Source organism: Erythranthe guttata, chromosome 3, assembly GCF_056151865.1.
Source record: "Erythranthe guttata isolate IM_541 chromosome 3, IM_541, whole genome shotgun sequence".
NCBI classification, from domain to species: domain Eukaryota; kingdom Viridiplantae; phylum Streptophyta; class Magnoliopsida; order Lamiales; family Phrymaceae; genus Erythranthe; species Erythranthe guttata.
The window spans coordinates 390,813-403,965 of NC_142535.1; the positions used below are offsets into that span (position 1 = coordinate 390,813).

Here is a 13,153-nt window from a genome sequence, read left to right on the forward strand (position 1 = left end):
CAAATTTCACTTTATTAAGATAATTTAGACATTTCAACGAGATAATCTCTAAAGTAAATTTTATTTGAAGACACATTTTCAACTTTATGTTATTTGAAACATATTTTCAACTTTCACAATTCCTGGAAGTATACTATCAGTTTTCAAAAAAAAAAACATCACCAATTTTCCACCAATTTCAATGTCCATTGTCGATTTTCATAAATTTACTATCATGTTTTATTAAAATACTTAATTTCCAACAATTCACTATCATATTATCTTAAATTTTCCACCAATCTCAATGTCCACTGTATGGAATTTCACTTTCATTGTTTTGGCATGTCGGGGGTAAGATGGAAACGACATGCTTCATTGGACTTGTATCACATAAAATTATACATCTAAGGGACTTTTAGCAAATAGAATTACTTTTGTAAATTGTCAAATTTTAGGGACTATTGAAAGAGCTGGCCTAAATGGCTCAATCAGATATAAAGGAATAGAATGGATCTGAGTCAAACAAATCCTAAACACCAGCAAATCGGAGTGTCAGTTAAGGTTTTTCCGACGTTAGCACTTCAACAGTTAAGTCAATCGGAATCGTGAATGAATAATCTACGAGTATAGCGAAGATAAATGTGTATATCACTAGAGATAGTCTTCCCTTGTACCTCAAGATTGTGTTTATAATTGTCGTATGGATGGGGTGGTGGGGCCCCTACTATGTTTGTGGTCAGATCACACGCAGGAGTGATGTGATTACTTCGAGTTGTGCTTGTATGTTGAGGGCGTGTTGTCATGTTTGCCGCGAGCTGAGCAGCCTAGTTCAATGAGGGGAGCCCGCAAGTGCGACGCCTCTTTTTGAGCCGGAAGTGGGCCTTACCTCAATCCATGTCATGTTACAGGCTTTTCGCCTTTTCTCTGTCCTTACATCGAAATGTAGTCACATCAATCGCATGTCTACTCCACGTAGAGCTAGTGGCCGGCTTCATGGAGTGTTAGTGGGCAAGTTTGGAGTGGGTTTGGACTATTTTTGGGTTTTACTATAGAATTTTTATTATCTGGGCCTTTGGGACAATCAAGCTCGTATCAACTATTTCCCCAATTCGCCCAGCCAGTTTCGTCTATTTAGGAAAATGCTGAGAATTTTGTGTTTCCTCTTACGGCTCCGCTCTTTGTATTGAAAATATAGTATATACTTATTACTATTTCCCCAGTTTGCTGATCTTGTGTGAGGTGACGGTTGAGCGAAATCTCGTGTTGAGAATTTTTTAAATAGGTAATATTCCCCAGTTCGCTGGTCAGATATATGCTTCTTTATTTATTTTATTGACCCTCTAGTGGGCGGATGATGCATAACTTTTCAAAAAACGAGTGGACCCGAATGGGGGGAATAGTACGTTGATCATCCGCACATTCCTCAACTTACCCCTACCCTTCATTGAAATTTTACAACTCAACCTTCCTCAACTCAACGTCAATAACTCAGGTCCGCTTTCCACAGACGGCGCCGGTTGATGTAGTCCAAATAACTTAATCGGATAAAAAAAGAATAAAATGGGCCTGTATCGATGAAAGCCCAAACAAGTCCACACGTTCCTAAGAAACCTGCAAAAAGAAGTGTGGGGGAAGGGTTTGCCGGGTGTTAGCACTACGACGGTCAAGTCAATCGGAATCTTGGAGGAATAATATACGAGTATAGTGAAAATAAGTGCGTATATCAGAATACTAAAGATAGTCTTCTCTTGTACCTCAAGACTGTGTTTATACTTGTCGTAGGGATGGGGTGGTGGCCCCCTACTATGTTTGTGGTCAGATCACGTGTAGGGTGAATTGTCTTGTTTGTTGCGAGGTGAGTCTAATTTAGTGGGGAAAGCCTGTAGGTGTGGTCACCTTTTTTTGAGCCACAAGTGGATCTTAGCTCAGTCAATGTCATGTTGCAGACTTTCCGCCTTTCTTTATCCTTAGGTCGGAATGTAGGCACATAGGGCTAGTGGTCAGTTTCATATAGAGTGATAGCAGACAAATTTGAAATGGGCATGAGGTGTTTATGAGTTTTGCTGCAAAATCTTTATTATCTGAATTTTTGGGCAATAAGCCCGTGTCAAGCTGGGTAATCAAAATTATTAGGGACAATAATTGGCATTTACCTAAAGAAAAAGATTAGGGATTGGTATATTTCTGTCATTCATTCTCTTATAACTTATTCCATTCCCATAAAGAAAACAGATCTCATTTAATTCATGAAACATTTATACGCAACACTCACATGCCCAAGAAAAAGTGCCCCCCTCCCCTCCCCTCCCTTGCCTGCCTGGGTCTACTAACTACACTCTAATAAATTAATAATTCAAATCAAATCAAATAGTATAATAAAAACTAGGAGGGACTAGTATTTAATTTATTATTTATGGTCTTGAAATTGCTGAAAATGAAGAAATAGCAAAATGAAACGTTGCTTCTGAATCTTTCATCATCATAATCGGTTGTCTTCGTCGTCGTATTCGCCCCTCTCTCTCTCTCTCTCTCTCCTCTGTTTCTCTCTCTAGCATTAAATTTTGTCCAACACATTCACCCATGTGAGATCTATGCCCACACCACACCTCATTCTTCTAATCATAAATTCATAATCAGCACCTTTTCATTGATACCAGTGGCGGATCTGCAGCTGCTGCGCACTTCACACCTTTTTTTTTCTTCTTCTTCTTCTTCAAATTGATAATCAGCAAAGTGGCTAATCGCTTGCTTCATACTCTACTAGTAATAATCAGTGACAGTTGAGGCAGAATCAGATAGTTTGAAAGAAAGAAAGAAAAAAAAATGGAAGGGGAGAAGAAATCATTAGCGGTTTCGGATGTCGGTGCGTGGGCCATGAATGTCGTCAGTTCTGTTGGAATTATTATGGTAAATAAGCAACTTATGTCCGCCAACGGATATGCTTTCAGCTATGGTGAGAAGAAGAAGAAACCAGCTTCAATTAATTATCTTCTCTAGTTGTTTTGCATGCTGAATATGTATGTATTTGTTTGTTGATTTTTTTTATCTTCTCCCATTGGATCTCTAAATTTTTGCCTAGGAGGAGAATCTTTGGTTTCAATATCCAGCATTTTTGTTAGTGAATTTTGCCTTGTTTCCCGTCTTAGTTAGGATAGATACATGGAAATTTTTAGTTAGGTATTTATTCCCATGTAAAGTGTCTACTACATGTTTTACTTCCCCAATTTTTCGCTTATTGGCTATTTAGCTTCATCATTTATTGTCATTGTTTATGGTGTTCTGATCCATGTTTATTAATCAATTATCAATAATGTTACTTTCCAACCAAGTCTAGTTATCTATGTTTAACTGGTTGCAACTCTTTAACTACATATTTACGTCATCTGTTTCTCCCTGCAGCTACAACTTTGACCGGTTTCCATTTTGCTGTTACCGCACTTGTTGGCATGATTTCAAATGCTACAGGCTTCTCTGCATCAAAGAACATTCCTCTTTGGGAACTTCTCTGGTTCTCAATTGTTGCAAATATGTCTATTACTGGGATGAATTTGAGTCTCATGCTAAACTCAGTCGGATTTTACCAAGTACGATTTCATATCCTCTTATATGTTTCTGCAATAGATAGACACATGTCAGTTTTCAAATGTTGCTTGAGTGAAACAAATCTTTATTCTTTTGAACATATGAACTGTGGCATCTGAATCTCTGTATGTCCGGATAGAGATTGTAATTTGTATATTTGTTCCATGACGTTTGTTAATCCTATTCAATATTGATCAACAACATTTGTTGGCTAAGAACTAAACATAGTCTTGGTAGCATGATTGAAGAAGCTTGATGACATCTTTAAGCGGCAGGTACACTAGTGGTGAGAACTTTAGAAGCAACGAACTGGATTTCTAAGAGATCAACTAAGTTCGTTTAGACTTAAGATAATTGAACAGAGAGTTATCTACTACTAAGATTATGGGAATGTAAGCTGAAATTCGATGTGTGAAATTTCACATGGAAATCTTCTTGCAAGATGGATTTTATCAATAATATTTGCATCTACTCTCCCGATCCTTCCTTTCACAGGCTCAGATTATTGCAAATTAAGCTTAATTCTTGTTATTTCATAAGTTAAAAGTTCAACCAAAGGACTCGTCAATGGAAAACAACTTAACAAGAAGTAGAAGCACATCTAGAAACGCCAAACTGATTTTTAGTACACTCTCCAACATCTTTTCTCATCCAAAATGGCTGCATTTTTTCTCTTCATTCGGTAACCAATCCGCATAGTGACATCAATCAAATCACCTTTTTGGAGAAATACTTTTTCATGCCATGTAAAATTTCAAACTGGAAATCAGTTGCTAATAGGTCAAACCATGAGAGGTAATTCCAGCCAAGTTGGAATGAATGCATTAACAGTTTGGAGAGGTCCTCTTTGTCCCTATAGTTCAAGAGATTCATGGAATAATATTTTCAAAGTACCTATTATTGACTTGTTAGCATAACTGACAGCCAATATGCTGTTGTACCTATTATTGACTTGTTAGCAAAAGAAAAAAATGGTTTCTCTTCATTCTTGTTAAACAAATCGAAATTTTACATGTCTGAACAATTTGACGAATATTCTCATGGTTATAGGGGTTACCAAGTATCCTATGATTTATGAATATGGTTTCCCATTGATGTAAGATATCTGGCCTCTAGTGCCGGTTTGGTTTGCTAAAATGCTTGTTTAGCTGGAATCACTGATACATGTAATTATTTACAGTAAAAGGGTAATTTATTTCTCTATCAAATCTGTCAAATTCGAGCTGAGTGAATCCAGTTTTTAGCTTCTCCCAGTTGTCCTTTTTAATTCCTGACGGCCCTCTGTAATTTCGTAATGTGAAGTATACCTCACAATGATGACAGAGTTTCTTGGTAGGAAATAAAATTGATTTGCAATTTTATGTTAGGATGGGTTAGATAATCCAGTTTCTCTCTTATAAGGTACACGACAGTAATTAACCACTTCCATGGATTACACCTTTGTAAATCGTTGATATTTGTTTTTTGTACTACAATAACCTGATAATTCTGCTTTACAAATTCTTCCTTTCTCTATTCTGATAATTCTCTATTATATTTTTGGTGCAGATCTCAAAATTGAGCATGATTCCAGTTGTCTGTGTAATGGAATGGATCCTTCATAGTAAGCAGTTTACAAAAGAAGTTAAATTAGCCGTTGTGGTTGTAGTTATAGGTGTGGGTGTTTGCACTGTGACAGACGTCAAAGTAAATGCCAAAGGTTTTATATGTGCTTGTGTTGCAGTTTTCTCAACCTCTTTGCAACAAATCGTGAGTAAATTTTATTAGTTTTTGTCAATACAATATGGAAATAACAATGGAATGCAGTAGTATGGATGTGATCGAAAACTTCTGGATGACCTGTGATTTGTTCCAACTTTGAAATGGTGGTCGAGTTTTGTCAAATGACTGTTAATAACAAATGTTTTTCCTTTTCAGTCCACTAGATAGTAGATATCTTGAAAAGCTGTTTTTGCAATAAAGTTGCACATGACATTTTAATAAAATAGTCGAGTTGTTAGGCACTAGAGATCCAAGTATGTTAAAAAAGACCTCCTACTTACATATATTTTTGCTTTCTCTATACCGTGGCAAAGAACAATAAACTTGATTTTGATTTGTCTTGCTGGCCTTTGAAGACACATTACACATGCATATTATGTACTCGTCTATGTAATGGATCCCTGTCTAAATGGTATTGAAGCTGAAATTTAGAATCTAGTTTTTAAAGAAAATAAGGAGGGGTTATGTATTTTTGCCCACAGTATGTTTGCTACTATTTTCGAAGAGGTTCGTATCATAGTCCACAGCTTTTGTTAAATATTCACATTTATATATCCCAAGTTGAAAATACATCACGGGGCATATCAAAACTGTCCAGTTGGTATCAAGTCTGCAAATTGGACTTATCCTACATGTTGGGATTTTTTTCCCTCTGAAACTTTCTTCCACAATTTTCTCTTCTATTTATTGCATTTACGGTTGCAGGATTATTGATTAGACGGTGATATTGTTTTGGTGCAGTCAATAGGCTCATTGCAGAAGAAGTATTCAGTTGGATCATTTGAACTATTGAGTAAAACAGCTCCAATTCAAGCAGTCTCTCTCCTTTTATTGGGTCCTATAGTCGACTACTATCTTTCGGATAACTTAGTACTGGACTACAAGTTCACTTCTGGAGCAGTGGTAAGCATTCATTTACTTGTGAATAATTTGATTACATTATTTGGAGCTATATAATAAATAAATAAATAACTAGTGGGGTTTGCAAATAAATACGTGCAGTCGTTCATAGTGCTATCATGTTCTCTAGCTGTGTTCTGCAACGTGAGCCAGTACCTCTGCATAGGAAGATTTTCAGCAGTTTCGTTCCAAGTACTAGGGCACATGAAAACGGTGTGTGTGCTGACTTTGGGTTGGCTACTTTTTGATTCGGAGTTGACTTTAAAGAATATAATGGGAATGGGTGTTGCAGTGATTGGTATGGTTATTTATAGTTGGGCAGTTGAAGTTGAAAAACACGCACACGCACACGCACATGCGAAGATTTTAACGCCCCACCATGTAAAGAACAGCTTAACAGAAGAGGAAATCAGATTACTCAAAGAGGGAATTGCAACAGCTCCTCCTCTTGTTAAGGATATTGAGCTTGGACGCCCAATCTAACAAATATCCTGATTTCCAATATATCAATCGTAATTTGTCTCTAGTCGAAAATGTAGTTTGAATTTCTGAAAGGGAAGATGTAAAAGATGCACATTGAAATTAAATATTCATAGTTAAATCCGTTCTATGTTCATCGATTGGTGATCAGGGGTCCAAAATTATCTGTTTACCATAACTAAATTACAGAAATGAGTAGACGTATGAGTACTGAGTGTACGAGATTATCATGACATGATGATTAATGATTCGATTGAAAATTATTACATAACAAATGATGTCAGTAATCAGTATCACACATAATAATAAAACAAAACAAAAAATGGTTTTTGATTTGAGTCTAGTAGCTCTAGCAGTGGTGGTTAATATGGAGCTCAAACATAATTTTCATTTACCGACACGTTAGAAAAAAAAAAGTCTAATTTTAAAATAAAACATTGGTATTTGGTGGTATTTCTATTTCTACACTTATTTCATTTTGATAAAAGGTGGTTTCATCGTAGTAATAATCTAATTAATTCATACAGCATTATATATCCTGCTCAATTTGTTTTATCATCTCATCTCTTCTTCTCTGTTGATCCGATTTGCTGGTTTGATATTAATTATCACACAGGTAAAAAGAAGAAATATATACATACATACATACATACATACATATATTTTTGGTGGGGGGATCATCAATCAAATCATCAATCATTGATCATCAATCATCAATCATCAATCAATGGTGAAGGAAACGGAATACTACGACGTACTGGGTGTGAGCCCCACCGCCACCGAGGCCGATATTAAGAAAGCTTATTATATTAAGGTTTGCTTATGAATGGATTTATTTTATTTCAAGTCTTTTGGATTCAATAATTTATTTTCATATCCTCAGAACTGATGAATCTTTTGTTCTGGTCTGGTCTGACAATATCTATATATAGACAATTTTATTATAATATATATATCAATGAATCCATTTTATCATTATTCTGAATCAATTCATTTCTTTTTGTGTATCAATTGGATGTTACAGGCAAGGCAGGTCCATCCAGATAAAAATCCCAATGATCCTTTGGCTGCACAAAATTTTCAGGTCTACTATTTACCATGTTGTTTCTCTCGTTTTTTAATCAAGCATGCCTCCGCGTATGTAATCAACGGAACTACTAAAGTTAACAATTTATTAAATGAAAAATTTATAATTATTATTGCCATTCCACAACAGTCATGTTAATTGTATTTTTTCTGAAAAATGTTATACTTCACAGCAGTTGGAGAATTTATTCATTATATATATTCTTCAGTAGCTTGCAGAATTTGGATTTTGACTTGAAGGATAGTAACAATAACTATAACTCATATATGAATTCAGATATTGGGCGAGGCTTACCAAGTGCTGAGTGATCCAGCACAAAGACAAGCTTACGATGCTCATGGAAAGTCTGGAATTTCAACGTACGTACACGTACCTCGATCAGTTTCTTCTTAGTTTTATAAATTGATCTGAATGTTGTGTTCATGAGTATTGATTGGTTGGTAAATTATGATTGATTTCAGAGATGCAATAATAGATCCAGCAGCAATATTTGCGATGCTATTTGGAAGTGAGCTATTTGAAGAATACATTGGGCAGCTTGCAATGGCATCTATGGCCTCCTTGGATGTTTTTGCAGAAGGCGAAGAATTGGATATAAAAAAGTTGCAGGACAAAATGCGAGTAAATTAAACCACCCCTATTCATTCGTTCGTTCGTTCTACTTGAATAAATTATTAAAACTACCTACTACTAATTCATACATATGTATAGAGTGTCCAGAAAGAAAGGGAAGAGAAGCTGGCTGGTATACTGAAAGATAGACTGAACCTCTACATACAAGGAGACAAGGACGAATTTGTGCGTCACGCTGAGGCGGAAGTCTCTAGGCTTTCTAATGCTGGTAAGTATATATGAAATCGAATCGAATATAATGAATGATGTGATTATATTTAGCAAGGTAATTAGTTAAAGTGAGTGATCAGTGGATGGATATATGTGGTGATGACACATGCAGCATATGGAGTGGATATGTTGAGTACGATAGGGTATATATATGCAAGGCAGGCGGCAAAGGAGCTTGGTAAGAAAGTGATATTCTTGGGTGTGCCATTTGTTGCCGAGTGGTTCAGAAATAAAGGTCACTTTATCAAATCCCAAGTAACTGCTGCCACAGGTCATATATATATATATATGCATGTGTATTATAATTAATGGTTTCTTTTCAAACTAAAAATAAACATACATACATGCATAGGTGCAATAGCTTTAATACAGCTGCAAGAAGATATGAAAAGGCAGCTGAGTGCACAAGGAAATTACACAGAGACGGAACTTGAAGAATACATGCAATCACACAAGAAGTTAATGATTGATTCCTTATGGAAGCTCAATGTCGCTGATATTGAAGCCACCCTCTCCCGTGTTTGTCAGATGGTCTCTTCCTCCTCCTCCTCAGATCCTCTCTTCTTTCTATCTTAATTTCTCTTTCAATATTTCATTCATCTTCTAATTAATTAGGTTCTACAAGACAACAATGCTAAAAAAGAGGAGCTCCACCTACGCGCCAGGGGTTTGAAAACCCTCGGCAAAATTTTCCAGGTAATTCATTACTAACTCGATCATTAATATAATCCCCCCGTACGTACGTACGTACGTAGTATAATATGTTTCTGACTTATATGTATGTATGGTTCAGAGTGTGAAGTCAGTTAATGGAGTTGAAAATGTGCAAAATGATCCTATCCTGAAATTGAGTGGAACTCATGAAGCAACCACCAATACTGCTGCTGCTGCTGCTGCAAGATCTTCTTCAAATAACGATGACGTGTCGTCGCATCAGGTAATTAAGCCTTTTCGTATTATTACATTACATTATGTTTGTTTAATAATTAATATGAATGAATGAATGAAAAATATTGGCAGAGTCCATATGTGGATGCTCCTCTTCAATCCAACAGTTTCCCGATGCCGGCTGCACCACCCGGTGCTCACAAAGAACCATAATAATTCACCTAAATAAATTGCTTTATTATTTAGTTTTGACATTTCAAGAAATAGCATTTTGAGCTCTAGTTAATTTACTGTACCGATTCATCATATGTATTTGTGGTGCATGTCTGTGTAAATCAAGCAGAAATTTGTATGTATTTAGTCTAGTATTTATCTAAGACAGATCAATTCAGTGAATTCTGCAGTACAATAACACTCCAAAAACGAGAGCATTGTACTTTCAACTTAACCATCATCTTTATAATAGTATCTTTTCAATTTCTATCAAGGTTACTTTCTTTTTTAATTGGAACTTAGCCATTATTAGTTTTATCAAGGGGAAACTACAGATAAATCCATAATTCAAAACTCAAAACACAGATCAGTCCCTAGGTAGTTTTTCCAAACAATTCAGTCCCTATTCACGCGTGGACATGCAGATCAGTCCCTAATGTGAATTTTATTATATTTTATCTCTTCTTTTTACTCTCACCCTTTTCTCTCTCCTCATTTTCTCTCTCTTCATTTTCTCTCTCTTCATCTTCTCTTTCTTCATTTCTATCTGCTCTCTTTCTTCTCTATTTCTTCTCTCTTTCTCTCCTCTGGTTTCCTCTTTTTCCGACGAAAAAATCACAGTAAAACCCACCCACCCCACAATGGCTACAAATGATGTATCTAATGATGTACCCACTGTGATTCTTGGAAGTTGTCGATACAAAGATCAACTTCACATTATTTCCATCAAAAGTAATTCGACCTTAATGGAGATATATGGTGCTATTATCAACAAATGGAATCATATCCATCCAGATGCACTGATCCTCCAATACTTGGCTCCTCGGGAAAGATTGTATGTGACATTGGGCAGTGATGAAGATGTGGAGAATATGGTTGCATTGCATCTGATAATGAAGATGAGTGTGGTCGACATTGTCGTGATCCGCAAAGATGAAGCTAATTCGCGTGGAAAGAGGGTTCGCACCGATGGCTGGTAGGTCTCCATCTTTTTCTGTACTGCTGAAATGCATTTCTTTATGGTTGTTAATTATTGTGATACATCGTATAAAATATGGCACGTAATAGTATCATGCTAATATAAATATGTTATGGACGTATGGTACTTACAGTACGTAATCGTTGTTCGTATAGTATGTGTGATAGGTAAATTTGGTACTGTTGGTGGGAAAACATAGTATCATATAATGGGGAAGATAGTACTGTTGGGTTTCGGGCACGTGTACGCAGCGGAAAACAAAAATTTAATGTGATTTAAACGACTTTAAAGCACACAAGCACATACCCGACAAATTAAAATCAATTAATTGCGTACCTTTGCGCTTCCAGCGAAATTAAAACAACATACATGCTAAATAATTTAACCGAATTTAAATCAATTAACATGCTCGCGTTTAAACCAACAATCATGCTTGCAAAGATTAAAACGATTACACATAATCACATAAAATCATATGATAGCAAACATGAATTCATAGTTTAAACGTAAATGAATCGAAACTAGGGTTTCGTGTATTTACCTCTTGAAGCGTGAGGTAGGAGCGTTTAGCAAGTCGAGATTGCTACGAAAACCAATCCGTACAATCGGGGCAGCAGCGGTGCAGCGGCAGCAGCGGCGAATCAGCCACGGCGGCGCGTGAGGTACACGCGCGGTCTTCCGGGGCGGCGCGTGGGGCAGCGTGCGGCTTCGGCTCGTGCGCTGCTCTTCGATTCCTCGATCTTCGATCTTCCTCCTCTCGGATTTCACCTCGTATACTTCGATCTACTAAACACGTGGCACTAGACACGTAATAGTTAGAAAAACGGAAGAAAAAAAGAAGGAAAGAAGCTACCAAACCAATCGGCCGATGGACGGCCGATTCCGGCGAAAACGGCGGGGAGGACGGCCGGTGGTGGCCGCGGAAAGAGAGGCCGAGAGAGAGAGGGGCGGACGGCTGCTAGGGTTAGGGTTTTCACTTGTATGTGCAAGACCTATACATCTTGTATTTATAGTGTCTTGCATAAAACCCTAGCGGGCTTAAGTTGGACCGGGCCCAACAGCTTAAGTTCGTTAGTTCCTTTAATTGCTCGTCTCTCTTAATTCAATGATCGGAAAATTGCAACAATTAAATTTTCGGAATCATTATAATATCCTCGTCATTACGAGTGGCATCTTTCATTTTCCAACTTTCCAAAAGTGGAAACCCTAGTTCAGTGCACTTTCTAAATTTGGAAACTTCCCGATTTAGAAAGTTCACTAACACGTTTGCCTATTCTTTTCCTTTTCTTATTCTCATTCGTAATTCCAAATTACGAATGTTGGATCCAATCATACTGACTTCCAATCATGCAAAGATAAACTATTTTATCTTTGACCGTTTATTCAAAGATCTCATGTGCACGAGCAGTGTGACCCTCGATGGTTCAGGTGTAAGCTAGCCGTGGGCCCACAACTCTTTGTGGTCAAAACTCGTCCCTTAGAGTTACGATTAAGATGAAGCTCGTTTCACCTTAATCACCCAACGAATCAAGATTGGCGTCTAGCAACTACGCGTCATGATTCCCTAGATACAAATGAAGTGCCTGCAAGAACCTTCAGATATAGTTAACGTACAGTACGGTCCCTTCGATTCATATGTCCCGATCGAACAAGAGGCATTGGTTCATCGAGACCTCTTTATATGTTCGATGACGGTGCGATCGTTCCAAGTATTGTAATCCTTACGTGCATGACTTAGAGAATCGAATCCTCTAATCATCACTTAGTCAGCTCTGGCCAGAGACTTATATTGATTACAAACTTTCAGAACACACAGGACATCCAAGACTATTCTAGCGATCGAATCCCCGACTACAATGCACAGACCTCCCACTAGATTTCGGAGTGCACGAACACTGGCCCTTGGGATGGTCCTCGGTGGAACTCAGGGACAGGTCACGATACAGCTGGTCCTCTAGTGAAGTCTCGGTGATGTCTAGGTCATAAGGACTAATGGTGTACAACTATACCATAGATATCTCTACTCGATTATTGGGAACCACTTAGAGATTTCTAGAGTGAGGGAGTTCAGTGAACTCGTCAACTTACGAGCACCCACTTATGCATGCCGATATCACAATACCGTTTACTGATGAGATGCAGTACACATACACTAAGTGCTAGTCTTAATGGGAAAGGCCGATATCCTCATTAGTGGCGTAACCCTTCGACTAGGAACATGTTTAACAGTTATAATACTTAAGTAAATATCTCACGATCCTAACGATCAATTACTAGTACTTGTAATAACTGTAAGGACTATATCTATGCTTGTGACAAAGGGACAAAGATATAGAATGCCAATGTGTTTTATCATTAATACGAATAAAGGTTCGTTTATTACAATAATAAATACGAAAGACCACAGCCACAGGTTGGCTTGTTGGTCACCTACTCTAACA

The 13,153-nt window shown here is 37.2% G+C and overlaps 2 protein-coding genes across 2 annotated transcripts; both read left to right on the forward strand.

Moving 5' to 3' along the window:
- Positions 1–1,848: 1,848 nt before the first annotated feature.
- LOC105953685 (UDP-rhamnose/UDP-galactose transporter 3) lies at positions 1,849–6,863 on the forward strand. The gene is made up of 5 exons (XM_012977377.2): positions 1,849–2,932; positions 3,379–3,563; positions 5,110–5,310; positions 6,064–6,225; positions 6,325–6,863. Exons 1-5 carry the CDS (start codon positions 2,803–2,805, stop codon positions 6,703–6,705), a joined length of 1,059 nt encoding a protein of 352 aa, XP_012832831.2. The 5' UTR covers positions 1,849–2,802; the 3' UTR covers positions 6,706–6,863.
- A 223-nt stretch (positions 6,864–7,086) lies between these two features.
- On the forward strand, positions 7,087–10,007 carry LOC105953684 (chaperone protein dnaJ 10). The gene is made up of 11 exons (XM_088815318.1): positions 7,087–7,190; positions 7,319–7,516; positions 7,727–7,786; positions 8,066–8,148; positions 8,251–8,410; positions 8,501–8,630; positions 8,745–8,903; positions 8,985–9,163; positions 9,248–9,328; positions 9,426–9,569; positions 9,653–10,007. Exons 2-11 carry the CDS (start codon positions 7,430–7,432, stop codon positions 9,731–9,733), a joined length of 1,164 nt encoding a protein of 387 aa, XP_088671444.1. The 5' UTR covers positions 7,087–7,190; positions 7,319–7,429; the 3' UTR covers positions 9,734–10,007.
- The last annotated feature ends 3,146 nt before the right edge of the window (positions 10,008–13,153 follow it).